Source organism: Plecotus auritus, assembly GCF_963455305.1.
Source record: "Plecotus auritus genome assembly, chromosome: 6".
Lineage (NCBI taxonomy): Eukaryota > Metazoa > Chordata > Mammalia > Chiroptera > Vespertilionidae > Plecotus > Plecotus auritus.
Genome location: NC_137773.1, coordinates 142,888,027 through 142,911,315, shown reverse-complemented (window position 1 = coordinate 142,911,315; position 23,289 = coordinate 142,888,027). Strand labels below are relative to the sequence as shown.

The 23,289-nt window shown below is 43.5% G+C and overlaps 2 protein-coding genes across 9 annotated transcripts in view; one reads left to right on the top strand and one right to left on the bottom strand.

Annotated features, from left to right (window-relative positions):
* RAF1 (Raf-1 proto-oncogene, serine/threonine kinase) overlaps positions 1-1,200 on the top strand; it is a 64,672-nt gene extending 63,472 nt beyond the window's left edge. For all 3 annotated transcript variants that reach the window (XM_080675583.1, XM_080675582.1, XM_080675584.1), the window contains one exon: positions 153-1,200. In XM_080675583.1, the coding sequence (XP_080531709.1) occupies positions 153-296 (144 nt within the window). In that variant the 3' untranslated portion in view covers positions 297-1,200. The remainder of the gene's footprint in view (positions 1-152) is intronic.
* The window catches only part of MKRN2 (makorin ring finger protein 2), a 47,995-nt gene that overhangs the window by 5,634 nt on the left and 19,072 nt on the right, over positions 1-23,289 (bottom strand). For 2 of the 6 annotated variants that reach the window (XR_013960962.1, XR_013960964.1), the window contains exons 2-9: positions 13,772-13,900; positions 12,583-12,764; positions 11,105-11,406; positions 9,676-9,890; positions 7,967-8,077; positions 2,704-2,848; positions 2,321-2,546; positions 1,099-1,312 (exon numbers count right to left, since the gene is read on the bottom strand). Coding sequence is in view for 2 of the 6 variants with exons in the window: in XM_080675593.1 (XP_080531719.1) it covers positions 2,409-2,546; positions 2,704-2,848; positions 7,967-8,077; positions 9,676-9,890; positions 11,105-11,406; positions 12,583-12,764; positions 13,772-13,900 (1,222 nt within the window). In the remaining 4 variants the exon portion in view is untranslated. Of the gene's footprint in view, positions 1-1,098; positions 2,547-2,703; positions 2,849-7,966; positions 8,078-9,675; positions 9,891-11,104; positions 11,407-12,582; positions 12,765-13,771; positions 13,901-23,289 lie in introns of those variants that run through there. The other 4 variants (XM_080675593.1, XM_080675594.1, XR_013960963.1 and 1 more) reach the window with 3 other exon arrangements.

The window sequence follows — 23,289 nt, the reverse complement described above, 5'->3', positions numbered from 1 at the left end:
ACTGGTTAAACAGGGAAGGGCTCGTGTTCTCCACAAGATGTTACAGGTGGGGTGAGGAGAACAGCTTGCGTCTTTGGGTCCCTAATTGAAAGCTGCTGCTGCTGTGGAAATGCCAAGGCCCACATAATGAGACCGTTTTGTGGCTGTTTTAGATCCTGTCATCCATTGAGCTACTCCAACACTCTCTACCGAAAATCAACAGGAGCGCTTCTGAGCCATCCCTGCATCGGGCAGCCCACACCGAGGACATCAATGCCTGCACACTGACCACGTCCCCTAGACTGCCTGTCTTCTAGCTGACTTTGCACCTGTACTCAGGCCACCAGGGGAGGAAGGGAAGTCAGCAGGCACCATCTTTCTGCTCCCTTTCTATGGGAGCGGAGAGCTTGTTTTCAGAGAAGCTGCTGCTAAGGACCTTTTAGACTACTCACAGGGCCTTACTTCATGTTGCCTTCTTTTCTACCCTTTCTGGTCCTGGGAGAAGGAAGCCATTTACAATGCTGGTTTCTCCTGCTCCCTACCTGCATCCTCCATGCTCATGAGCTGAGCCTTCTCCAGATTCACCAGTGGCTGCTGATGGCAATATATGATCTGGGACCCCAGCCATGGGCTAGACAAGTACTTTTAGGGCAAGAAAAAGCACTTGGAGGGAAAATGAAGGTAGGCAAACCAGCCATCATGGGGGTGACATGTGGATTTTGAATATCAGCTCCTATGAGGAATGCTTATCACAGGAAGGACTTTCTTCAGAGATAGTGGTGAGTGGTGTGGCGCCAAACAGGTAGTTTTGCACATAATGCACCCAACAGCCCAGGACTGTTGAGACCATGGCCGCCTAAAGGCGTCTGCTTTGGTACTATGGAACTTGAGTTTGGGGACCCTTCCTTTTTCATGGAGGTCTCCAGTGCATTGGGATGGTTTTCCAGAAGAGGTGCCCGGCCTACCCCTTCCAAGTCTCCGCTCTCTCAGGGAGCAGTCTTCCATCATGCTGAATTTTGTCTTCCAGGAGCTGCCCCTATGGGGTGGGGCCATTGGCCAGCCTTGTCTCTCAACAGTCGTCATGTGTATGCAAGGAAGCCAGGAAATACAGGTTTTCTTGATGATTTGGGTTTTAATTTTGTTTTTATTGCGCCTGACAAAATACAGTTATCTGATGGTTCCTCAATTGTTATTTTAATAAAATAAATTAAATGTAGGCTTACTGGCTGTTTCTTCCTTTTAGAGTAATGTTAAGCTCACAGCTTGAACTCTCCATTTGTTCATCCCTTCTGGAACAGGACTCGAGAAGCACGAAATGGGCCCAGAGCCTCTGCTAGGAATGAATTTAATTCAGCCTTTGCCTGTGTTGTCACCCTTCACTAAAGAGTTAACTATAAAAATTATGCATAAAGCACTCTAAACTCAGGTAAGAATAGACCTTTTTTTTTCTACCCACACTTTAATGCATTTTACAAAATATTTGATATCTATAACTGTTTATAAAAATAGGTAAATTCAGGCTTAGAGTGAGTTTGTTCTGATTCACAAGATTATGCTCCTTCAATTAAAATCACAACTGATGATAAAAAGACATGCTTAGGACCACTGATGGGGCTGGACCAGTTTTTTTTACAGGTAAGACTAGATAGGTTGGGCAGGAGGCACATACAAGAGCACGTGTGTACCAAGCCCACAGGGGAGCGCTAGGGACATGTTTCCCTGGAGGCACATGTGTAAGGTTTCCTCCAATCGTGGCCACAACACTAACCAGAAATGAGGGGCTGTACTCCTGATCTACCACCTCACACTTCCTGCTAATTCAAGAGCCCCCCTTACAAGGAAGAAGGTTTATAGTTTGCTTACTGACTATATAGCAGTGAGACTCCTGCTCTGATTTGGGGCACTAAGGCGTGCAGTGCCCATTTTTTGTTTCTGGAAAAGCCCTGTATAGATCAGGTTTTGACCACACACTAAGTACTATGGAAATTCACTTTAAGGAATCATTTTTAGGGATGAAGAATCCTTTGGTAAGAAAAAGAAATCTGCTTTAGGGGCAACTGCAAGTTGACTGTAGTTTCTAGGGAGCTAAAGCTCATGAAGGATAGCCAAGTTTGTTTTAAAAGCAATCAATCAAAATTCAGTCTGGCTGTTTAGCTAGTCCCCCGTCCCCCCACCCCCCGAGGAGCTTGAGGTGTAACTAAGATATCAGCTATTAAAGTAGTGATTCCATATACTTGTTAGGTTAATTTTACATCCTTCACTCTTCTCATGGCTGTAATAATGAGAATGGATGAGAGCCCAGGTTAAATACAAACCCACTCAAATCCAAGCAACACACTACCTGGGGCTGCAGTAAAGGAAGCTCTGCACACCCTACTTGGGAAAGGCTCTGCTGGCGGAGCCCAAGATGCAGGGACAACCATCTATCTTCAGGGTTCTGACGACTCCACTCCAGACAGGTGCATGAAGAGGTCCCCAAGCTCTGTCATGTCAACATCTTCAGTGTTGGGGACATGCTGGCTTTCTCGGTTCTCGATGAAATCCCAGAGGCGCACTGAATTGAAGAACTGCAAAAATAGCCAAATATGCCTGGTTACCAAAAATGACAATATGGAGGCTGAGTAGCTTATTTTTCTTTTGTCTATTTTTGGTTGCCCTAACTATTAGAGAAAAACTCAGGAACAGTATCTAGAAGTGCCTGACTAGAGATGGCAAAGTCCTTACCCTCACGGTGCCTTCAGAACTGAGCTGTTTCCGAGGTTTCTCAGGCTCTGCTAGCCGCCCATCAGGGTAAGCGTGGCGGTAAAGACATTTGCTTCCAAATGGGCAGGTCCCCTTGCCTTGATCAAAGTACTTACACGCTTTTTTTCTGAAAAACAAAAAAATCCAAGATGGTGGGAGAATCTAGGCCTACAATGCTAGGATTGGGTCAACCTCATGTTACAGGGAGGAAAGCTGAAGTTCAGAGAGGTTGGGATGCTGTTTTCCAAGTTGGATAATACTGGTATTGCCATTGTGACATACGCCCTCATACAGAACTTGACCTGCATGGGTACCCCCACTGTTTTGAGCAGTGCTCCAAAAAGGCAACTGTCATGGGCTCCAAGGTGCTGAAGCTGGGCTACCTGCCTCAGTTCCAAGTCCTCAACAGGAGATCCACCCAGGGAACTTTCCATCCTCGGGACCAGCAATGATACGAGTCACAGAGGAGGAAAAAAGTTACAGGTCTCACCCCAGTTTTCCTTGGTCCCCATCCTCTCAAGCAGGGGTTCTTAACTATGTGCTACAGAACCCCTCTCAGAAGTGTTTTTTAAAATGCATAAAACACAGGTCTACAACATACAGGTATCAAAAGTTAATTTTTTTCCTATCTTTGCCACAGACCCCTATGTTAAAACATTGCGGACAGATCATGAGAATTCTTTTAAAGGATATTAAGCAAGAACATGTAATAAATAATTTCAAAATGCAATGGGTATTTAATTTTAAAGCGTGCATTTATGTGAAACGTTTTTTTGTACTCGTTCAATAGAAACTGGCCACTGGGTAAAGCTAGCAATAAAACTACTGGTCCACAATGGGTTAAGAACAATCAGAGAATTCCCATTTCTTATTGCTCAAATGAAATTCTCACAAATGATCCCAAGTTAAAGAAGAGGAAGAGAGCCCAATAACCCAGAGGGCTATCTGGGGGTGCTGAGGAAGGGAAGTTGCAGAATAAAGCCAGATCACCGCAGAAAGTGTGGGCTGCTGCCAGGGGGCAGCAGGAGTATGTAATGGTGGCAGATGACAAAGAAGGGGGGCTCCCTGACTCCAGTGTTTCTTAGTGAAAGACCAGTGGTGAAGGGCCCTTAGACCCTAATACCTGTTCAGAGGGGAGGGAACTACCTTGATTGCCTGGGCACTACTCCCACCAGGTCTGATCCCAGGATAGGCGGCAGGGGAGTCCATTCAAGCAGAGGTGTGTGAACCAGACACCTTCCATGGTCCCCCTGCCCCCGAGGTTCTGAGATCTTGAAATGACTGCTCAAGCAGTGTGTTCTTAGCAGAGTCGGTTGGACACAGTCTTTAATAAACACATCTAGTTCAAAACTATTCTCTAGTTCCTACTCCCAAAATAACTGCTTTTCTTTCTCTCCAGCCTTTTCTGGTCACCAAGGACAAAAGCCTCCAGATCACTCTCACTCCCTTTGTTCTCAGCACTCACATTCAACTATTACTTCTGCTTACAGAGCACTCCCAATAGACCTGTCCTGTCAGTTTAGAGGTGCCATTCTCTAGTACCCGCCTGTCAGTCAATTTCTTAATTGGCCTCCTCTCCCACCAGGTTCCAACCTCTACCACAGAGGAGCATCTCCAAATAGTAGGTCACCTGTTTTTCCCCCCTTAGACTTGACTCTAGTCTGTCCCCTATTATCCCTGTGGTAGTAGGTCCTCCCAAATCCTTCTACATACCCCTTTCAACCTCAGTGATCACTTCCACTGCTCCCCAGACACAAAATGTGTACCATCCTGCACCCATGTCATTCTGTGCACCCACCCCCAACCTTCTAACACACATGGAGAAGCTATTCATACTTCAGGTATCTCTGACACTCCTACCCAGATGGATCCAGGTGCATCCTCTTGCAACATATGGCTTGGGCCTCATGAAGAATTTATCACCAGAAAACCTGTATCATAATTGCCCTTTTGCAATTTCCCATGAAATTATATTTACTAATCTATTCCATAGCCCCCATTGGTGTTATCTTGAAGGTGCCTGATATGTCGTGGGTACTCGGTAAATGTTTGTGGAATGAATAAAAACACCGTCATCAATGGAAACTGAGGCCAGGAAAGATCCAAACAATAACGAGAATTTCTGGACAATTCCAGCAGACCTTCTTCCTACCCTCTGCCTTGCCACTCCTGCCCTCTGGTGGACACATGATATCACATGAGGAAAAAACCAAGCCTTTTGTAATCAATGTACAATTTAAAAAGGAACCTATAGCCCTGGCTGGTTTGGGTCAGTGGATAGACTGTCAGCCTGCGGACCAAAGGGTCCTTGGTTCGATTTCAGTCAAGGGCACATGCTTGGGTCCCAAGCTCGATCCCCACTAGGGGGCTTGCAGGAGGCAGCCAATCCATGATTCTCTCTCATCAATGTTTCTCTCTCTCCCTCTCCCTTCCTCTCTGAAATCAATAAAAAATATATATTTTTTAAAAAAGGAACCTATAGGTAACATAGTTTTGCTTTTAGTAAGCTTCTAGACCTGGCCCTGACAAGGGTGGGCAAACTTTTTGACTCGAGGGCCACAATGGGTTCTTAAACTGGACGGGAGGGCCGGAACAAAAGCATGGATGGAGTGTTTGTGTGAACTAATATAAATTCAAAGTAAAGGAGCGGAGGGGAGAGCAAGAGAACCCTCCACTCTTTCGGCTCCGCAGGCCGGATAGAACAGTCGAACGGGCCGGATCCGGCCCGCGGGCCGTAGTTTGCCCATGGCTGGATTAGACACTAAGAAGAAGGAAGGGCAAAGAGGTGAGTTATCTTCATAGAAAAAATAGCTTTTAGCCAAGAGCAGGCCACAATTGGGTGTGTCTATGAAGGGTGGCTAAAACTGCCATGGAAAAATCCAGTCCTGGCCTGAAGAACCAAAAGATAACTAGAAGAAACCAGAAACAAAAAAAGAAGGTAGAGAAAATATTTGGTGACCGGACGTTTCTAAATTTGGTGAATGACAAAAACTTAGATTCAGAGAACAACAAGCAGCATAATATGAAGAAAACCACTCCTACGTAAAATATATAACTGCTGAAACCCAGGGAAAAATATTGAAAGAAATCCCAGAGAAATAATACAATCTGAATTACCACTGACTTACCAGAAACTACAGGGGGTAATAAGCTCTTAAACATTGGTCTTGCCAGTAATCTTTTTGGATTTGACACCAAAAGCAAAGGCAACAAAAGCAAAAAATAAACAATTGGGGTTGCCTCAAACTAAAAGCTTCTGCACAGCAAAGGAAACCATCAACAAAATGAAAAGGCAACCTACTGAATGGGACAAAATATTTATAAATCCTATCTGCTGAGGGTTATATCCAGAATATATAAAGAACAAATATAATTCAGCAGCAACAAGAACAATCCATTTAAAAATGGGCAGAAAGGGGGAGAGGAGCCGAGATGAGATTAACCAAAGAAATTACATGCATATATGCATAACCCATGGATACAGACAATATAGTGTGGTGAAGGCCTGAGGGTGGAGGGGGGTGTATAGGACCGGGATGGAGGGGATCAAGGAGGACCAGTCAATCAGTGGTTCTCTCTCATTGATGTTTCCCTTTCTAAAATGAGAAGAAAAAAAAAAAAGTATTTTTTGAAAAAGAGATAGGAACATCAATAATGAGAGAGAACCATTGATTGGCTGCCTCCTTCATACCCCACACTGGGTATCGAGCCCGCAACCCAAGCATGTACCCTGACCAGGAATTGAACCGTGATCTCCTGGTTCATAGGTAGATGCTCAACCACTGAGCCATGCCAGCCAGGCTGTAATACTTTCAACAATAAAGACAAAATATTCTCGTTACTACTTAAAGTACTAGTCTAGCCAAAACCGGTTTGGCTCAGTGGATAGAGCGTCGGCCTGTGGACTCAAGGGTCCCGGGTTCGATTCCGGTCAAGGGCACGTACATTGGTTGCGGGCACATCCCCAGTGGGAGGTGTGCAGGAGGCAGCTGATCGATGTTTCTCTCTCATCGATGTTTCTAGCTCTCTATCCCTCTCCCTTCCTCTCTGTAAAATATCAATAAAATATATTTAAAAAAAAAATAATAAAGTACTAGTCTAATTATGACTTTTTAAAGAAAGATAATTTTTATAAGTGCTTCGCTCTTGGGGAGAGAAAAGCAATGTCCTATGTACTTTATTTTTTTAATGAAACCATTTCATTTATTAATGAAGTTAGATCAGAATATACAAGTGAAAATAAATATCTAACAAACATAGTTATATCTGACTTCATGAGGATATCATGAGTGAAATAAAGATTTTAGAGTCAACATGTAACACTGTACTTTTTTGAAACTGCAACTAAAGTCATATTAACTTGGGGGGAAAATAAATAAAAATGGGCAGAGGAGCTAAATAGACATTTTCCCAAAGAAGACATACAAATGGCCAACAGGTCCATGAAAAGATGCTTGCATATTGCTGATCAGCGAAATATAAATCAAAATCACAATAAGATATCACCTCACACCAGTTAGAAGAGACATCTGCTCTGGCAGGCATGGCTTAGTGGTCAGAGCATCAGCCTGTGAAGGGTTGTGGGTTCGATTTCTGGTCAAGGGCATGTACCTGGATTGCAGGTTTGTTCTCCAGCCCCAGTTGCATGCATGTGGGAGGCAGCCAATCACTGTGTCTCACATCAATGTTTCACCCCCCTCCCCACCACTTTACTCCTTCCCTTCAACTCCATAAAAATCAATGGAAAAAAATATGCTCGGGTGACATAATCATAAATAAAAAGTCAACCTCAGCTTAGAAACAAGTCCAGTGCATCATGGCTTTGCTCATCTCTGTATCTGCAAAGCCCAGCATGATGCCGGAGAGAAGGAAGAGATTGTGAGTGGCTTCAGGCTCCCAAGACCACATTCTCAGGGGGAAAGGGAAGGCTCTGCAGGCAAGGGCAAAGACCGAAACAAGAACCAAGGCAGTGCCGAAACCGGTTTGGCTCAGTGGATAGAGCGTCGGCCTGCGGACCGAAGGGTCCCGGGTTCGATTCCGGTCAATGGCATGTACCTTGGTTGCGGGCACATCCCCAGTGGGAGGTGTGCAGGAGGCAGCTGATCGATGTTTCTCTCTCATCGATGTTTCTAGCTCTCTATCCCTCTCCCTTCCTCTCTCTGTAAAATATCAATAAAATTAAAAAAAAAAAAAAAAAAAGAACCAAGGCAGGCATTAGGATCATGCCCAAACTCAAAGCACTTACCCCATTCCTTGTTTGAAAGCTTCAATCAACTCGTTCTTTTTATTCTGATCTTCTACCCAATACACACTTGGAATTACAAACTCTGATATCACTCGGCATTCTGGACAAGACCTGAAATAAGAATCAGTTTAGTATGGAACAGATTAAGTTACAAATCCTGTGCACACTACACCCTAAACCCCTTGCTCAAATGCATGACCATTCCAGATGTTTCCTAACCAACATATTTATTATTAGAAACATGTTTTTCTCAACAATAAAAAGACCAATTTTAAAATGGGCAAAGGATATGAGTAAGCATTTTGGAGAAATGCTGAGAAAGCACAGAAAAAGATGCACAATATCATTAGTTATCAGGGGAATGTAAATCAAAGCCACAATAAAATATTACTTCACACTTACTAGAATAGCTAAAATCAGAAATAAAGACAATAACAAGTATTAATGAGTATGTGGAGAAATTGGAGTTCTCATACATTGCTAGTGGAATGTAAAATGCGTCAGCCACTTTGGAAAATAGTCTGGCAGTTTCTGAAAATGTTAACTATAGTTGCCATATGACCCAACTACTCATAGGTATCTATGCAAGAAAAATGAAAACATGTTTTCCATAAAAAAACTTGTATGTGAATATTCATAGCAGCACCACTCACAATAATCAGAAGATGGAAACAACCCAATATCCATACAATGAGATCTTTGGCCATAAAAAGGAATGAAGCACTGGTACATGCTATAACATGGTTGAACTCTAAAAACACCATGCTAAGTATAAGAGTTAGCCAGACACAAAAAGGCTAAATACTAGAAGACTCCATTTATTTGAAATGTCTAGGATAGTTCCACAGGACAGAAAGTAAATTAGTGGTTGCCAGGGCCTGGAAGTAGGGAGGGGATGGGCAATGACTACAAATAGAGGTTTCTTTTTGAGATAATAAAATATTCTAAAGCTAGATTGTAGTAATCAATGGTTGTACAAACTCTGTGAATATACTGTAAAAAACACTAGGTTGTATACTTTTGTCTCAATAAAGCTGTTATTTTACCACACAAATGTCTAACTTTAGGCAAGTTATTTGAGCTCATACCTGTTTGCTCATCTGTAAAATGAGGAAGATTGTAGGGTCTCTGAGAGAAGTATAAGTTAATGTGTGAAGAATTTCTAAAACAGTCCACAGCATGCAGTGACTTCCCAATGAGTTAGCTCTCCCCCGGCCCCACCTTGTCCCACTATAGAATGTAAGAATCCTGTGTTGTTATATGTCAATTATATCTCAATTTTGGCTTCATGGAACACATCACGTTTGTCAGACATGTGAATGTTGTACATGCATTATTCCACTTAATCATCAAATAACCCTATTTTACAGATGGAAAAAATGAAGCTTAAAAAGACAATAGGCAATTGGCCAAAGGGCAGCCCCCATAACTGTTGGTCCTGAGCTCAAACAGGCATTGCCATTAACCTCAACAGATGATCCCTGCTGCGTGTCCCTCCAATGCCCTGAAGCTTGGTGGGAATTGTTACCACATATCAAAGGAAAAGGCACTTGGGCTCAGGAAGGATAGTGATGTGCCCAAGTTCACATACCCGGGGCCAGCACTCACAATTTATACTCTCCATTGAAACGCCTTTAGATGGAAGAAGATTCCAGATCAAACACCCCTCTCCCCCTTCTTCTACAGCTAAGACTCCTTGCTGTACTTACTTAATGATTGGGTTCTCGAACTGCTTGGCACACCTCCACTGTCGGATGCAGGACAAGCAGTACGTGTGATTGCAGTTGGAGAGAATCCCAAATCTCCTCTCAGAGGCAGACGCCTTCTCAAGGATCACTTCCATGCAGATACTGCACACTTTGTCCTGACTTGCCTGGAAGGCGAAGGCCTTTTCCATCTCGTGTTCAAATGTTGACATGCAGATCTGAAGTAGAGAAAGAGGAGGGAAACCTTAGGTTCTGGGCTGCTGAGTAGCGGGGAGAGCCGGGGGACAGCCACACTGCCACAATCAAGACCAGGAAGGAACACAGACTGTGGCTGCTTTATGCAGGGTACAGCAATCCCTGGATTCAGGACACGACACTCACTGGCCAAGCCCCTTGCTTTCCTAGCATGATACGGTCACTTCCAATTTAGAGCTGAGACCATGGATGTCCCAAAGGTTAGAGCACCAGTGTGGGATCACAGAGTTCACAAGAACTGGGATCCTGGTCTCCTTGCTCCTCTGGGCAGCCTTCCCCACTCTGAACCACACCGATACCAAAAACGCCAAATAATCCTTAACTTGAAACATCAGGCTGGCAGTACAGAGTCAGAGGTAAGCAGCACTACTTCTCAAGAGAATAAATTATTTAATGAATTCATTTATTCAGTAAGCAGGTGACGTACAGTACTATGTATCAGGCACTACAGTCTGAGAAGAGTACAAAGACCTAGGCTCTTCCCTTCGGTGCTCACAGTGGACACAGATGTGAGATAAGTCAACGTGAACAGCACAAAGACCTCAGCACACCTGGGTGAAGCTCTAATTCTGCACTCATCTGAACACCTCTGGGAAGACAATGGAGAGTGGCGGACACAACCTCCACATTCAGGGAGCTCCTCCTCAGGGGTTCAACACCACAGCTGTGGGCTCCTCCCCTCTCTCTCACCCATCTTCAGACCCCTGAACCAAGCACAGGGCCCACTGTGAGGCAGTGCTTCCTACACTGGCACCTAATGACCTGAAAGGCCCCTTCCAACACTTGGCTCCTCAAATTCTGTGCTTTGGGCTCCTCAAATTCTCCAGAATTCAGCCTGGCTAGATTGTAGCCACAATGCTATGTAAACCTAGGGAGGAAGGGTGTGTGTGTGTTATGTGTGTGACAGACACACACACACTAGGCTCCTGAGGCTGGATTTATTTTCTGAACTTTGCATAGCTTTATGCTTCTGACATCTCTCCTTTCCCCTTTATTCTAAATAATCAAGAATTGTCAAATGACAATAGAAAAGGACTTCAAAATAGGGTGTAAATATGCCAGGTACACAATACAGGTATTATTAGCAGTCAGATGCTTGCAGAAATACCAACAATTTTGTCACATAGTGCATTTCAAATTTCTTAAAATGAGTTCATACAAAGTCTTATAACTTTACCTTCTCATGAGCTTTCCTTTGCTCTGGGTCGAAGGGATGCAGGACTTGTAGCCTACAGATTTCACACATTTCCCCATGCAGGTAGACACAAGCATCCCCAAAGCGGCACTCCCCGGCGGCTGCATAGGGGCAAAGCTGCTCCTTGCTGCTGTAGGAGCTGCTGGCTTCTAAGTAATCAAGGCCACTCCGTATTGCATCAAGGTAGGAATTCGGCTTCATCTCTGGGCTACTCTGGGCGTCACTGCCTCCTGGATTACTCACCACACTTGGGCAAGCCTTTTCTTCATCCATGCCAGAGAGATCTTAATACAAAACACACAGCACACACATAAATGAAAACTGGCCCAACCATTCTGGTAAGCAGCTAGTCAAAACCTGACAGATTAAGCAACTCTGACCTTGGGAATTTCACTCTTGGAACATATAGGAAAAAAACAGGCCAAGAGGGAAAAATAAAAGGAACAGCATAAAATGTTCATAGTGACATTAACTTAAAAGCATAGTTAGCAACACAAGGAAATAGCACAAACAGACCATGATATATTTATACAAAAGAACACTAAAGTTGCTATTTAAAAATAGCAAGTATAGAAATGTCAACATTTGGACCAGTTAATACACATATATATATATCAATGTGTGTGTGTGTGTGTCAAAGGGAAATTAGAATGTGGTCAATAGAATAGTGTTTTCCTTTATACCAGTAAAGTTACATATCATTTTAAAGTGAATTAGAATTAATGAAAACTTGGAGTGAGTCCTGGGGTCAATGTGAAATTTGTCCTATGGCCTCCTCTTCTCACACCTGGAGCCCTTCCCTTCCCATTAGACACACTCTTGCCTTTTTAGAGGGGACATATTTAACTGGACCACTTACTTGTTTGCTTAGGATGGAATCTGCCTATCTTAAAATCACACATTCCAATATCTAGAAATTTCTTCACCAGATGAGGACCAGCCAACAAAAACAATTTTTATGATTTTTAGCTTTCTTTCTGCCCAAATCCTGTTCCAGGGTACAGACCACTCCCCAAGCCCCAACATGCTATTCTTATTACCAAAAGTGCAACCTAAAATGGCAAACACTGGCTCACCATAAAAACTAAGACTATGTACTGACCTAGGGGTAAAACAGTGATACATGCTCTTTATCAAAATACGTAATGAACAGTTTGGTGTTCCTCAGAACTGGGCAACAACATATGCAGATGGTAGTTTCAAGCTGACAAAAAAGTCACTGTTTATATTTTGCCAGGCCAAACTTAGGGTTCAGCTCAGCCTTGGGCACAAGGCCAAATGCACCATCGAATACTCTGCAGCCAAATGAAGCTGGACAGATCTGGTGACTCTGCATTCAGACAAGTTGGAGGGGTATTAGGTTAGCAACCCTCTTGTCAAGAGAAGACCAGAAAGGAATATGAAAAACAAGACAAGACTGCTTTTCAAAAAGAGACAATAAAAGGATTCTGCTCACTCACTTCGGTCTCTAAGTACCAATGTTCTTTTCTCACGTTTCCCAGGCTCATGTAAGTTAGTTTTCACAATAGGTGCAGTGAGGTCGGAAGGAGGGTGAGGACTGTGGAAGCCCGGGGAGGGCACACTGTGGGGCATGGAGCCCACGGCACCACCAGCTGCAGCAGAGGGCCTTGTGTGATCATATCTAAACAAAACACACAGCAGATGCATTATGGACACACTACAAGCACATGTCTCCCACACTGCCCAGACGTAGAATGTCCTTCCTTCTGCTCCATTTGCAGAGGTGGAGAATGAAACAATCTCTCCCCATATTTTAACTGATAAAAGGCTTATCAATTTTAAAAAATGCCTGGAAATTCAGTGAGTAGAAAATTCTCTTAAGTGTCTTTGTAGGACATGAGTGGGGCAGACATACTGCCTCAGAACACAAAAAGAAACCCTGAAAATTCCAGACAGATGTTGAACTGAAATTTCCTGACACCCAATCCAGTGTTCCTATGGGCAGGAGTCCCCACAATGTTAATAATGGCCAGTGTAACAGCTGGAGACCAGCCTTCCTAGCTGCTCTCTGGGGCACCACTGGCAGGAGTAGGGCAAGGTGGGCCAACTTCCATTATTCCATAGGCAGCCAGAGGAAGGAATCAAGGGAGCTTTGCAACCCGGGAAAAAACAGAGCAGCTCTTCATTAGGAAAGGACAGGAACAGATTTTTGGAATATTTCCTTGTTTTAGAAGTTACAAAGTTGCCTAAATATGTCAGTGGTAAAAAGAAAACTCTATGCACATAACTGTTCATAGCAAAAAAAAAAAAATTGGAAGCCATTTAAATTTCTAATGGAGTCACAGTTAATAAAATGATGGTCTGTTAACATTATAAAATAGCAGCATAGGAAAATGCTTATGACATGTTAAGTAGGGGGGAAAAAAGCAAGATATAAAATTTTATATATACCATGAGTGCAATTTTGTAACTAGAGACATAAAAATAAGGCCTGAAAAGTGATTCTGAAAAATTTAAGTTTTGGGTACTGAAATTGAGGTCTCAAAATTATTTGCCATACTTTTTGTAATGTTGTCATATTCTTTTTAAATTTGAAATTTCCCCTCAAGATCCATGTTCCAAATGAAGGATCCGAATCCTAGATAATATTTAACTCTGTAACAATTGGGGCAGTGGCGGGATTCTTGCCTGCAACGAGTTCCATAGGCACAGTAGCCCTTCTGATAGTACTTGCAGATGGTGGATGGCTTGCTGTTTGCCAAGTCATGTGAGAACAGGCATTGGTTTCCTTCCCGACACACACCATGCATAAAATACCTGAAGAGACAAGCAGAGGCATAAAACTTTTAGAAGCATACTTTGCTGTATAAAATCACCATATTTTGTAACCTAGCATACAAATATCTATTGTGTACATATTATATTATCAAGGCTGTATTTGGCACTGGAGATATATTTCCTTAATTCTAAGACATAATGATTTTTAGATGTACCACAAGTAATTCAAGGAAAAAAAATGACCCCATAATTTTTCTTTTCTGGAAGAAAAATGACCCCATAATTTTCTATTTTAAGATATATCCTCTTGATTTGAGTTACATGTGTAAAATGTGCACCTCATAATTGAGGAAATACGGCTCCTTCTTTCTCATGGAGCTTACAGGGTATGGTTATAATGGAGTCAAAGAGACCTGGGCCTAAGATCCAGCCTATCACCTATGAGTAAGTCACAAAATCAGCTTCCCAGGGCCTCACTATCTTTATCTACAAAATGAAAGTCATACTACCCACTTTATTGGGTTGTGGTGAGCATCAAAAGATATATGTATCCTATCCTACATAATAAAAGCCTAATATGCAAATTGACCAAACAACCGGTGGAACGACCGGTTGCTATGACGTGCACTAACCACCAGGGGACAGATGTTCAATGCAAGAGCTGCCCCCAGCCCACAGGACCCAGCCCAGCCAAAGCAGGTGCCAGCGGAAGGCCCCCTGATCACCCCGCCAGTCGCCCCACAGATCAGCCCTGATTGTTGGCCAGGCCAAGGGACCCTACCCATGCCCAAATTTTGTGCACTGGGCCTTTAGTGTATATATATATATATATATATATATATATATATATATATATATATATATATATGAGAATGTTCCACTGTGATGTCTAATTCAGGCCCTGAAGGAATAACTGGGAGGCATTCGTATTCTGTCCAGCCAGAGTAGAGAAATGTGATTGAATACTCAGAGCAAACAGTAGAGAGACCCCGGAGGAGCACACCAAGTATTAAGGGTAAATAAGTCCTAAAGTAGAGAGTATTTTAGGTATACCCTAAATAGAAAATAACTTAGTCAGCCAAAACACACATTAATACTCTTTGAAAGAAGACAAAACCCAAAGGCTCAAAAACACAAATATTTGGCATCCAATCAAAAACTGACATGCCAAAAAGCAGGCAAAAATGCAACCCAAAACTAGGAGAAAAATTAGTCAGTAATAAGAATGACAGATGATGAAAACAGCGGACAAAGATTTTTTATAAACAGCTGTTATAAATATGCTCAATATGCTGAAGGATCCAAAGGAAAACATATGACTGGTTGGTGGGGGGGGAGGGGCCTACGAGTGGGTGGCGCCAGGCGAGCCAAGGTGGGTGCCAGCAGGCAGAGGGAGGGAATGGCGATCAGGGAGGCGGTGGTGACCGGCCGGCTGCGGAGGGGCGATGGAGGGCGGGGCTGGAGCTGCCCTGTGGTGGTCAGTGCGCTCCTACAGGGAGAGCGCCACTCAGACACAAGCTGGGCTGACGGTTGGTGAGTGCAGTGGCAGCAGCAGGAGCCTCTCCCACCTCCGTGGCAGCGCTAAAGATGTCCAACTGATGGCTTAGGCCCACTTCCCATGGGCCTAAGCCACAGTCGAACATACCCTGAGGGTTCCTGGACTGCAAGAGGGCGCAGGCCAGGCTGAGGGACTCCCCCACCCCTGAGTGCACTAATTTTCGTGCACTGGGCTTCTAGTCCTATCTAATAAAAGAGTAATATGTAAATTAACCGTACCTCCGCTACACCCACCAGCCAATCAGGAGGGAATATGCAAATAAAACTAACCAAGATGGCTGCAGCCACAGAAAGCAGGAGGGAGGCTTGGGTTTCCCCGGAGATGAAGCCAAGCTTTCTGCCGACCCTTGCCAGCCCAGGCCTCACTCAATGCTACAAAGTTTCAATTATAGAAGATAAATAAATCCCAACAAATGGTGGCAGCCATGGAGCTGGAGAGAGCAGGAGGCTAGGGTTGCCCCGGCAATGGAGGAAGCCAAGCTTCTGCAGCCCTGGCCTGCTTTGGCCTCTGCTTAAGGCTACAAAGTTTCAATTATAGAAGATACATAAATCCCAACAGAAATGGCTGCCACCTTGGAGCGAGCAGAAGGCTTGGCTCCACTCCAGGCTACAAAGTTTCAATTGTAGAAGATAAATAAATCCCAGATACCAGGGCCTCTGCTTGGGTCACCGGGGGGCATGGCCGGCCTGCAAACGACCACAGGCCCCTCGCCCAGGCCGCCCCACACCCCAAGGGAACCCCCACCCTGATCAGGGACACCCTTCAGGGCAAACCAGCTGGCCCTCACCCGTGCACCAGGCCTCTATCCTATCTAATAAAAGAGTAATATGCAGATTGACCATCACTCCAACACACAAGATGGCTGCCCCCATGTGGACACAAGATGGCCACCACAAGATGGCCAGCAGGGGAGGGCAGTTGGGAGGAATCAGGCCAGCAGGGGAGGGCAGTTGGGGGCGATCAAGCCTGCTGGGGAGGGCAGTTAGGGGTGACCCGGCCAGCAGAGGAGGGAAGTTGGGGGTGACTGGGTCTGCAGGGAAGTGCAGTTGGGGGGGGGGGGGCCCAGGCCTGCAGGGGAGAGCAGTTGGGGGAGACCAGGCTGGCAGGGGAGGGCAGTTAGGGGTGACCAGGACTGCAGGGGAGGGCAGTTAGGGGTGACCAGGCCTGCAGGGGAAGGCAGTTAGAGGCAAACAGGATGGCAGGGGAGCAGTTAGGCATCAATCAGGCTGGCAGGGGAGTGGTTAGGGGGTGATCAGGCTGGCAGGCAGAAGCGGTTAGGGGCAATCAGGAAGGCAGGCAGGCAAGCAGTTGGGAGCTAGCAGTCCTGGATTGTGAGAGGGATGTCCGACTGCCTGTTTAGGCCTGATCCCAGGGGTCACAGATTGGAGAGGGTGCAGGCTGGGCTGAGGGGCGCCACCCCCCGTGCATGAATTTTGTGCACCAGGCCTCTAGTATAAAACAAAGAGAAATACATCAAAGAGCTGCTTTCAGACATGGACAAAAGGCAACATAATAATGGTCCTTGAGAGAAGGGACACACACAGGGCAGGTGAGCCCATGTTCAGTGTGGCTTACTGCCTAGAGGCATATTCTGGACCTTGGTGCAGGGAGGGGAACCCCAAGTAAAGCATAGCAATTTTGCCCAGTAGAGTTCAAGGAAGGTGATGGAGGCTTTTTGAAGAGCCGGTAATCAGAATCAATCAGAATCACATGTACATGATTGACTCCTGATAGAGGTGGGGAGAGGGGGGGAAGAAAAGTCTTTTTTTTTAAATGTATTTTTATTGATTTCAGAGAGGGAGAGGGAGAGACAGAAACATCAATGATGAGAGAGAATCATCGATCGGCTGCATCCTGCACTCCCCGCACTGGGGATCGAGCCCACAACCCAGGCATGTAACCTTGACTGGAATCGAACCTGGGACCCTTCAGTCCGCAGGCCGACACTCTATCCACTGAACCAAACCAGGCAGGGCAGAAAAGTCTTTTTAACAAGTCATGCTGGGAGAATGCTTGCTGCATGCCCTTGATGGCCTTGATGGCTGTGACAGCTTCCTTCCTGCTGTGATACGTATAGGAAGGACTCAGGGAGACCCAGGAAACCTAGAAGTGGACTCAATGGCCTTTGAGGATGTGGTTGTGAATTTCACTCCGGAGGAGTGGGCTTTACTATATCCTTCACAGAAGAACTCTATAGAGATATGATGAGAGAAACCTTCAGGAAAAAAAGGGGGGAAAAGGTAAATCTGTGTCAATGTAAAGAAACTTCAGCCTTATTCCAAATTTTGACCTGAGCAAGAAGACTTCTGGAGTAAAACCATGGGAATATAGTGTGTGTGCAAAAGTCTTTTTTTTTTTTATTGTTTAAAATATTACATATGTTAGTACATATATATATATTTTTTCCCCATTGACCTTCCCCCAGCCTCCCCTACCCCGTCGCATGCCTTCATCCCCCCACCCCGTGTCTTGTGTCCATTGGTGTGCATACAAGTCCTTTGGTTGATCTATTTCCCTCCCTCCCCAACACTCCCCAGCCTTCCCGCTGTAATTTGACAGTCTGTTCCAGACTATCTTTTTATTTGTCAGGTTATAATGTTCTTTATTTTCCATAAATGAGTGAGATCGTGTGGTATTTTTCTTAAACTGCCTGGCTTATTTCACTTAACATAATGTTCTCCAGGTCAATCCATGCTGCTGCAAATGATAAGAATTCCTTCTTTTTTATAGCAGTGTAGTATTCCATTGTGTAGATGTACCATAGTTTTCTAATCCACTCATCTGCTGATGGGCATTTAGGCCGTTTCCAAATCTTAGCTATGGTGAATTGTTCTGCTATTAACATAGGGGGGCATATATCCTTTCTGATTTGTGTTTCTAGTTTCTTGGGATATATTCCTAGAAGTGGGATTACTGGGTCAAATGGGAGTTCCATTTTCAGTTTTTTGAGGAAACTTCATACTGTTCTCCAGTGGCTACACCAGTCTGCATTCCCACCAGCAGTGCACAAGGGTTCCTTTTTCTCCATATCCTCACCAGCACTTGTCATTTGTTGATTTGTTGATGGTTGCCATTCTGACAGGTGTGAGATGGTACCGCATTGTCATTTTGATTTGCATCTCTCTGATGATTAGTGACTTTGAGAATGTTTTCATATGTCCCTTGGCCTTCCTTCTGTCTTGTTTTGAAAAGATTCAATTTAGGTCCATTGCTCATTTTTTTTATTGGATCATTTATCTTCCTTTTATTAAGTTGTATAAGTTCCCTGTAGATGTTGGAGATTAAACCTTTATCAGTGATAACATTTGCAAATATATTCTCCCATACAGTGGGCTTTCTTGTTGTTTTGTTGGTTGCTTTTGCTGTGCAAAAGCTTTTTATTTTGATGTAGTCCCATTTGTTTATTTTTCTCTTTAGCTTCCATTGCCCTAGGAGCGGTATCGGTTTAGAAATTGCTTCGGCATATGTCTGAGATTTCTGACTGTGGATTCCTCTAGTATTTTTATGGTTTCCCGTCTTATGTTTAAGTCCTGTATCCATTTTGAGTAAATTTTAGTGTATGGTGTAAGTTGGTGGTCTAGTTCTTGAAATCTGGTATTGAGATCCCACCTACTTTGTTCTTCTTTCTCAGGATTGCTGTGGCTATTTGGGGTCTTTTTTTTTTTTATTACAGATGATTTTTTTGGAGAGTTCTTTCTAGGTCTGTGAAATATGCCATTGGTATTTTAATGGGAAGTGCATTGAATCTATAGATTGCTTTGGGTAGTATGGACATTTTAATGATGTTCATTTTCCCAATCCATGAACATGGTATGTTCTTCCATCTGTTTACGTCTTTCTCTACCTCTTTTTTCAGTGTCCTGTAGTTTTCTGCGTATAAGTCTTTTACCTCCTTAGTTAAGTTTATTCCTAGGTATCTTAATTTTTTTGGTGCGATGGTAAATGTACCAAAGATGGTAGTCTCTCTTTCTGCAAGTTCACTATAGGTGTATAGAAATGCCATAGATTTCTTGGCGTTAATTTTGTATCCTGCTACACTGCCGAATTCATTTATTAAGTCTATTAGTTTTTTGATGGAGTCTTGTTTTTTTTATGTACAATATCACGTCATCTGCAATAAGGACAGCTTTACTTCTTTTCCAATTTGGATGCCTTTTATTTCTTCTTCTTGTCTAACTGCGATGGCTAATACTTCCAGTACTATGTCGAACAGGAGTGGTGAGAGTGGGCATCCCTGTCTTGTTGCTGTTCTTAGGGGAAATGGTTTTAGTTTTTGCCCATTGAGTATGATGTTAGCTGTGGGTTTAGCATATATGGCTTTTATTATGTTGAGGTATGATCCTTCTATTCCTACCTTGTTGAGAGTTTTTATCAAGAAAGGGTGTTGGATTTTGTCAAGTGCTTTTTCTGCATCAATTGATATGACTATGTGATTTTTCTCTCAATTTGTTTATGTGATGTATCACGTTTATTGATTTGCGGATATTGTACCATCCTTGCATTCCTGGGATAAATCCTACTTGGTCATGGTGTATGATCTTTCTGATATACTGCTGGATCCGATTTGCTAGAATTTTGTTGAGGATTTTGGCATCTATGTTCATGAGGGATATTAGTCTGTAATTCTCTTTCATTGTGTTGTCTTTATCTGGTTTTGGTATTAGGGTGATGCTGGCTTCATAGAATGAGCTTGGAAGTGTTCCTTCCTCTTAAATTTTTTGGAATAGTCTGAGGATAGGTTTTAGTTCTTCCTTGAATGTTTGGTAAAATTCCCCTGTGAAGCCACCTGGCCCTGGACTTTTGTTTGCTGGAAGCTTTTTGATGACTGCTTCAATTTCTTCCATAGTTATTGGCCTATTGAGATGTTTAGATTCTTCCTGATTGAGTTTTGAAAGGTTATATTTTTCTAGGAATATGTCCATTTCCTCCACGTTGTCCAGTTTGTTGGAATAGAGTTGCTCATAGTATTTTTAAACAATCCTTTGTATTTCGGTGGGGTCTGTTATTATTTCTCCTCTTTCATTTCTGATTTTATTTGGGTCCTCTCTCTTTGCTTCTTGGTGAGCCTGGCTAGAAGATCATCAATCTTGTTTATCCTTTCAAATAACCAGCTCTTCGTTTTGTTGATCTTTTTATTGTTTTTTTAGTCTCAATGTCATTTATCTCCGCTCTGATCTTTATTATTTCTTTCCTTCTGCTTACAATCGGCTTTTCTTGTTGCTCTCTTTCTAACTCTTTGAGTTGTAGGGTTAAGTAATTTATTACCACTGTTTCTTGTTTTTTGGCAGTAGGCTTGTAGAGCTATGAACTTCCCTCTCAAGACTGCTTTCACTGTGTCCCATAGATTTTGGATTATTGTCTTTTCATTGTCATTTGTTGCCATGATGTTTTTTATTTCTTCTTTGATCTCTCTGGTAACCCAGTCATTGTATTTTTTTTTAATATATTTTATTGATTTTTTACAGAGAGGAAGGGAGAGGGATAGAGAGTTAGAAACATCGATGAGAGAGAAACATCCATCAGCTGCCTCCTGCACACTCCCCAGTGGGGATGTGCCCGCAACCAAGGTACATGCCCTTGACCGGAATCGAACCCGGGACCCTCCAGTCCGCAGGCCGACGCTCTATCCACTGAGCCAAACCAGTTAGGGCACCCAGTCATTGTTTAATAGCATGCTGTTTAGTCTCCATGTGTTTGATTTTTTTGGACTGTTTTTATTGTAATTGATTTCCAGTTTTATGCCACTGTGATCTGAGAAGATGCTTGATAAGATTTCTATCTTCTTGAATTTGAAGAGACTTTGCCTATGACCCAACATATGGTCTATCTTTGAAAATGACCCATGTGCACTTGAGAAGAATGTATATTCTGTGGCTTTGGGGTGAAATGTCTGAAGATATCAATTAATTCCATCTGGTCTAGTGAGTCATTTAGGATTGATGTTTCTTTGCTGATGTTTTGTTTAGAGGATTTGTCCAATGGTGATAGTGAGGTATTAAAGTCTCCTACTATGATTGTATTGCTGTCAATCTCTCCCTTGATATCCTCCAGGAGTTTTTTTATGTATTTGGGTGCTCCTGTATTGGGTGTGTATATGTTTACCAGAGTTATTTCTTCTTGTTGCATTGCTCCCTTTAGTATTATGAAGTGGCCTTCCTTATCTCGTTATGTCCTTCACTTTGAGATCTAATTTGTCAGATATAAGTATTGCTACCCCAGCTTTATTTTTCATTTCCATTCGCGTGAAATACCTTTTTCCATCCCTTCACCCTCAGTCTGTGTGCGTCTTTTTTTCTGAGCTGGGTTTCTTGTAGAACAGCAGATATATGGGTCATGTTTTCTTATCCAATCCTTTACCCTATGTCTTTTGATTGGGGCATTTAATCCATTTACATTGAAAGTTATTGATAGGTGCTTATTTGTCGCCATTTTTATTCTTTACCCGTTTTCCTTCTTTGCTTCCTATTTCTTTTTTTACAGCAGACCCTTTAGCACAGGGGTCCTCAAACTTTTTAAACAGGGGGCCAGTTCACTGTCCCTCAGACAGTTGGAGGGCCGGACTATAGTTAAAAAAACAAAACAACTATGAACTAATTCCTATGTGCACTGCGGACCCAGGACGAGTCGACTGCTAAGCAGGACAGGCTGCGGCACCCGGCGGGCCGGATAAATGTCCTCGGTGGGCCGCATGTGGCCCGAGGGCCGTAGTTTGAGGACCCCTGCTTTAGCATTTCTTGCATTGCTGGTTTGGTGGTAATAAATTCCCTTAGTCCTTTTTTATCTGTGAAGCTCCTGATTTCACCTTCAATATTGATAGCCTTGCTGGGTACAGTATTCTGGGATTCAGACCCTTCCTTTGCATGACTTTGTATATTTCATTCCATTCCCTTCTGACTTGATGAGTTTCTGTTGAGAAATCAGTCGATAGTCTGATGGGGGTTCCTTTGTAGGTAACTTTCTGTCTCTCTCTGGCCGCTTTTAAGATTCTTACTTTGTCGTTGGTGTTTGCCAATTTCATTATAATGTGCCTTGGCGTCGGTCTTTTGGGATTTATTTTGCTTGGGACTCTGTGAGCTTCTTGGATTTGTGTGGGTTTTTTCTTCCCTATATCAGGGAAGTTTTCTGTCATTATTTCTTCAAACAGGTTTTCTATTCCTTGCTCAGTTTCCTCTCCTTCTGGAACCCCTCTTATGCGGATGTTGTTTAGTTTTGTGTTGTCCCAAAGTTCCCTTAGGCTCTCCTCCTGCTTTTTAATTTTTTTTTCTAGAAGCTGCTCTACTTGGGTATTTTTTCCTACCTTGTCTTCTAGCTCACTGACGTAGTCCTCTGCTTCTAGTCTACTCTTGATGCTTTCTATTGAGTTCTTTACAGCAGCGATGTCATTTTTCATTTCTTCTTGGTTCTTCTTCATTTCCTCTTGGTTCTTACTCATATTGTCGAATTTGTCTTCCATTCTTTTCGGCCACCTTATGACCATTTCTCTGAATTCTTTCTCTGGAAGGTTGTTTGCCTCCATTTCGTTTACTTCCTTTTCTAGGTGATGCCTGCTTTTCTTTCATATGCCAGCTGTTTCTTAGTCTCCCCATGGTCTCTCTTCTCCGGGTGTGTCTGGTTATGTAGTTCTCTCTCTCCTTATCCCAGGTGAAATCTGACCTTTCCGTGGTGGAGTGTAGAGCTCCTCTGAATCTGCGTGTTTGCGCCAATTGGGGACCGGTGCTCTGGGGTTTGCAGCTGTTCCGTGGGTGCCGCAGTTGTAGATTTTCCGGCTTCCGATAACATCCACTTTCCCCTTTAAGATGGCGCAGTCTCCGCGTCCGAGCAGGTCGCTCTGGGAGGAAACCCAGCAGCAGTGGGGGCTGCCCGGTCAGAG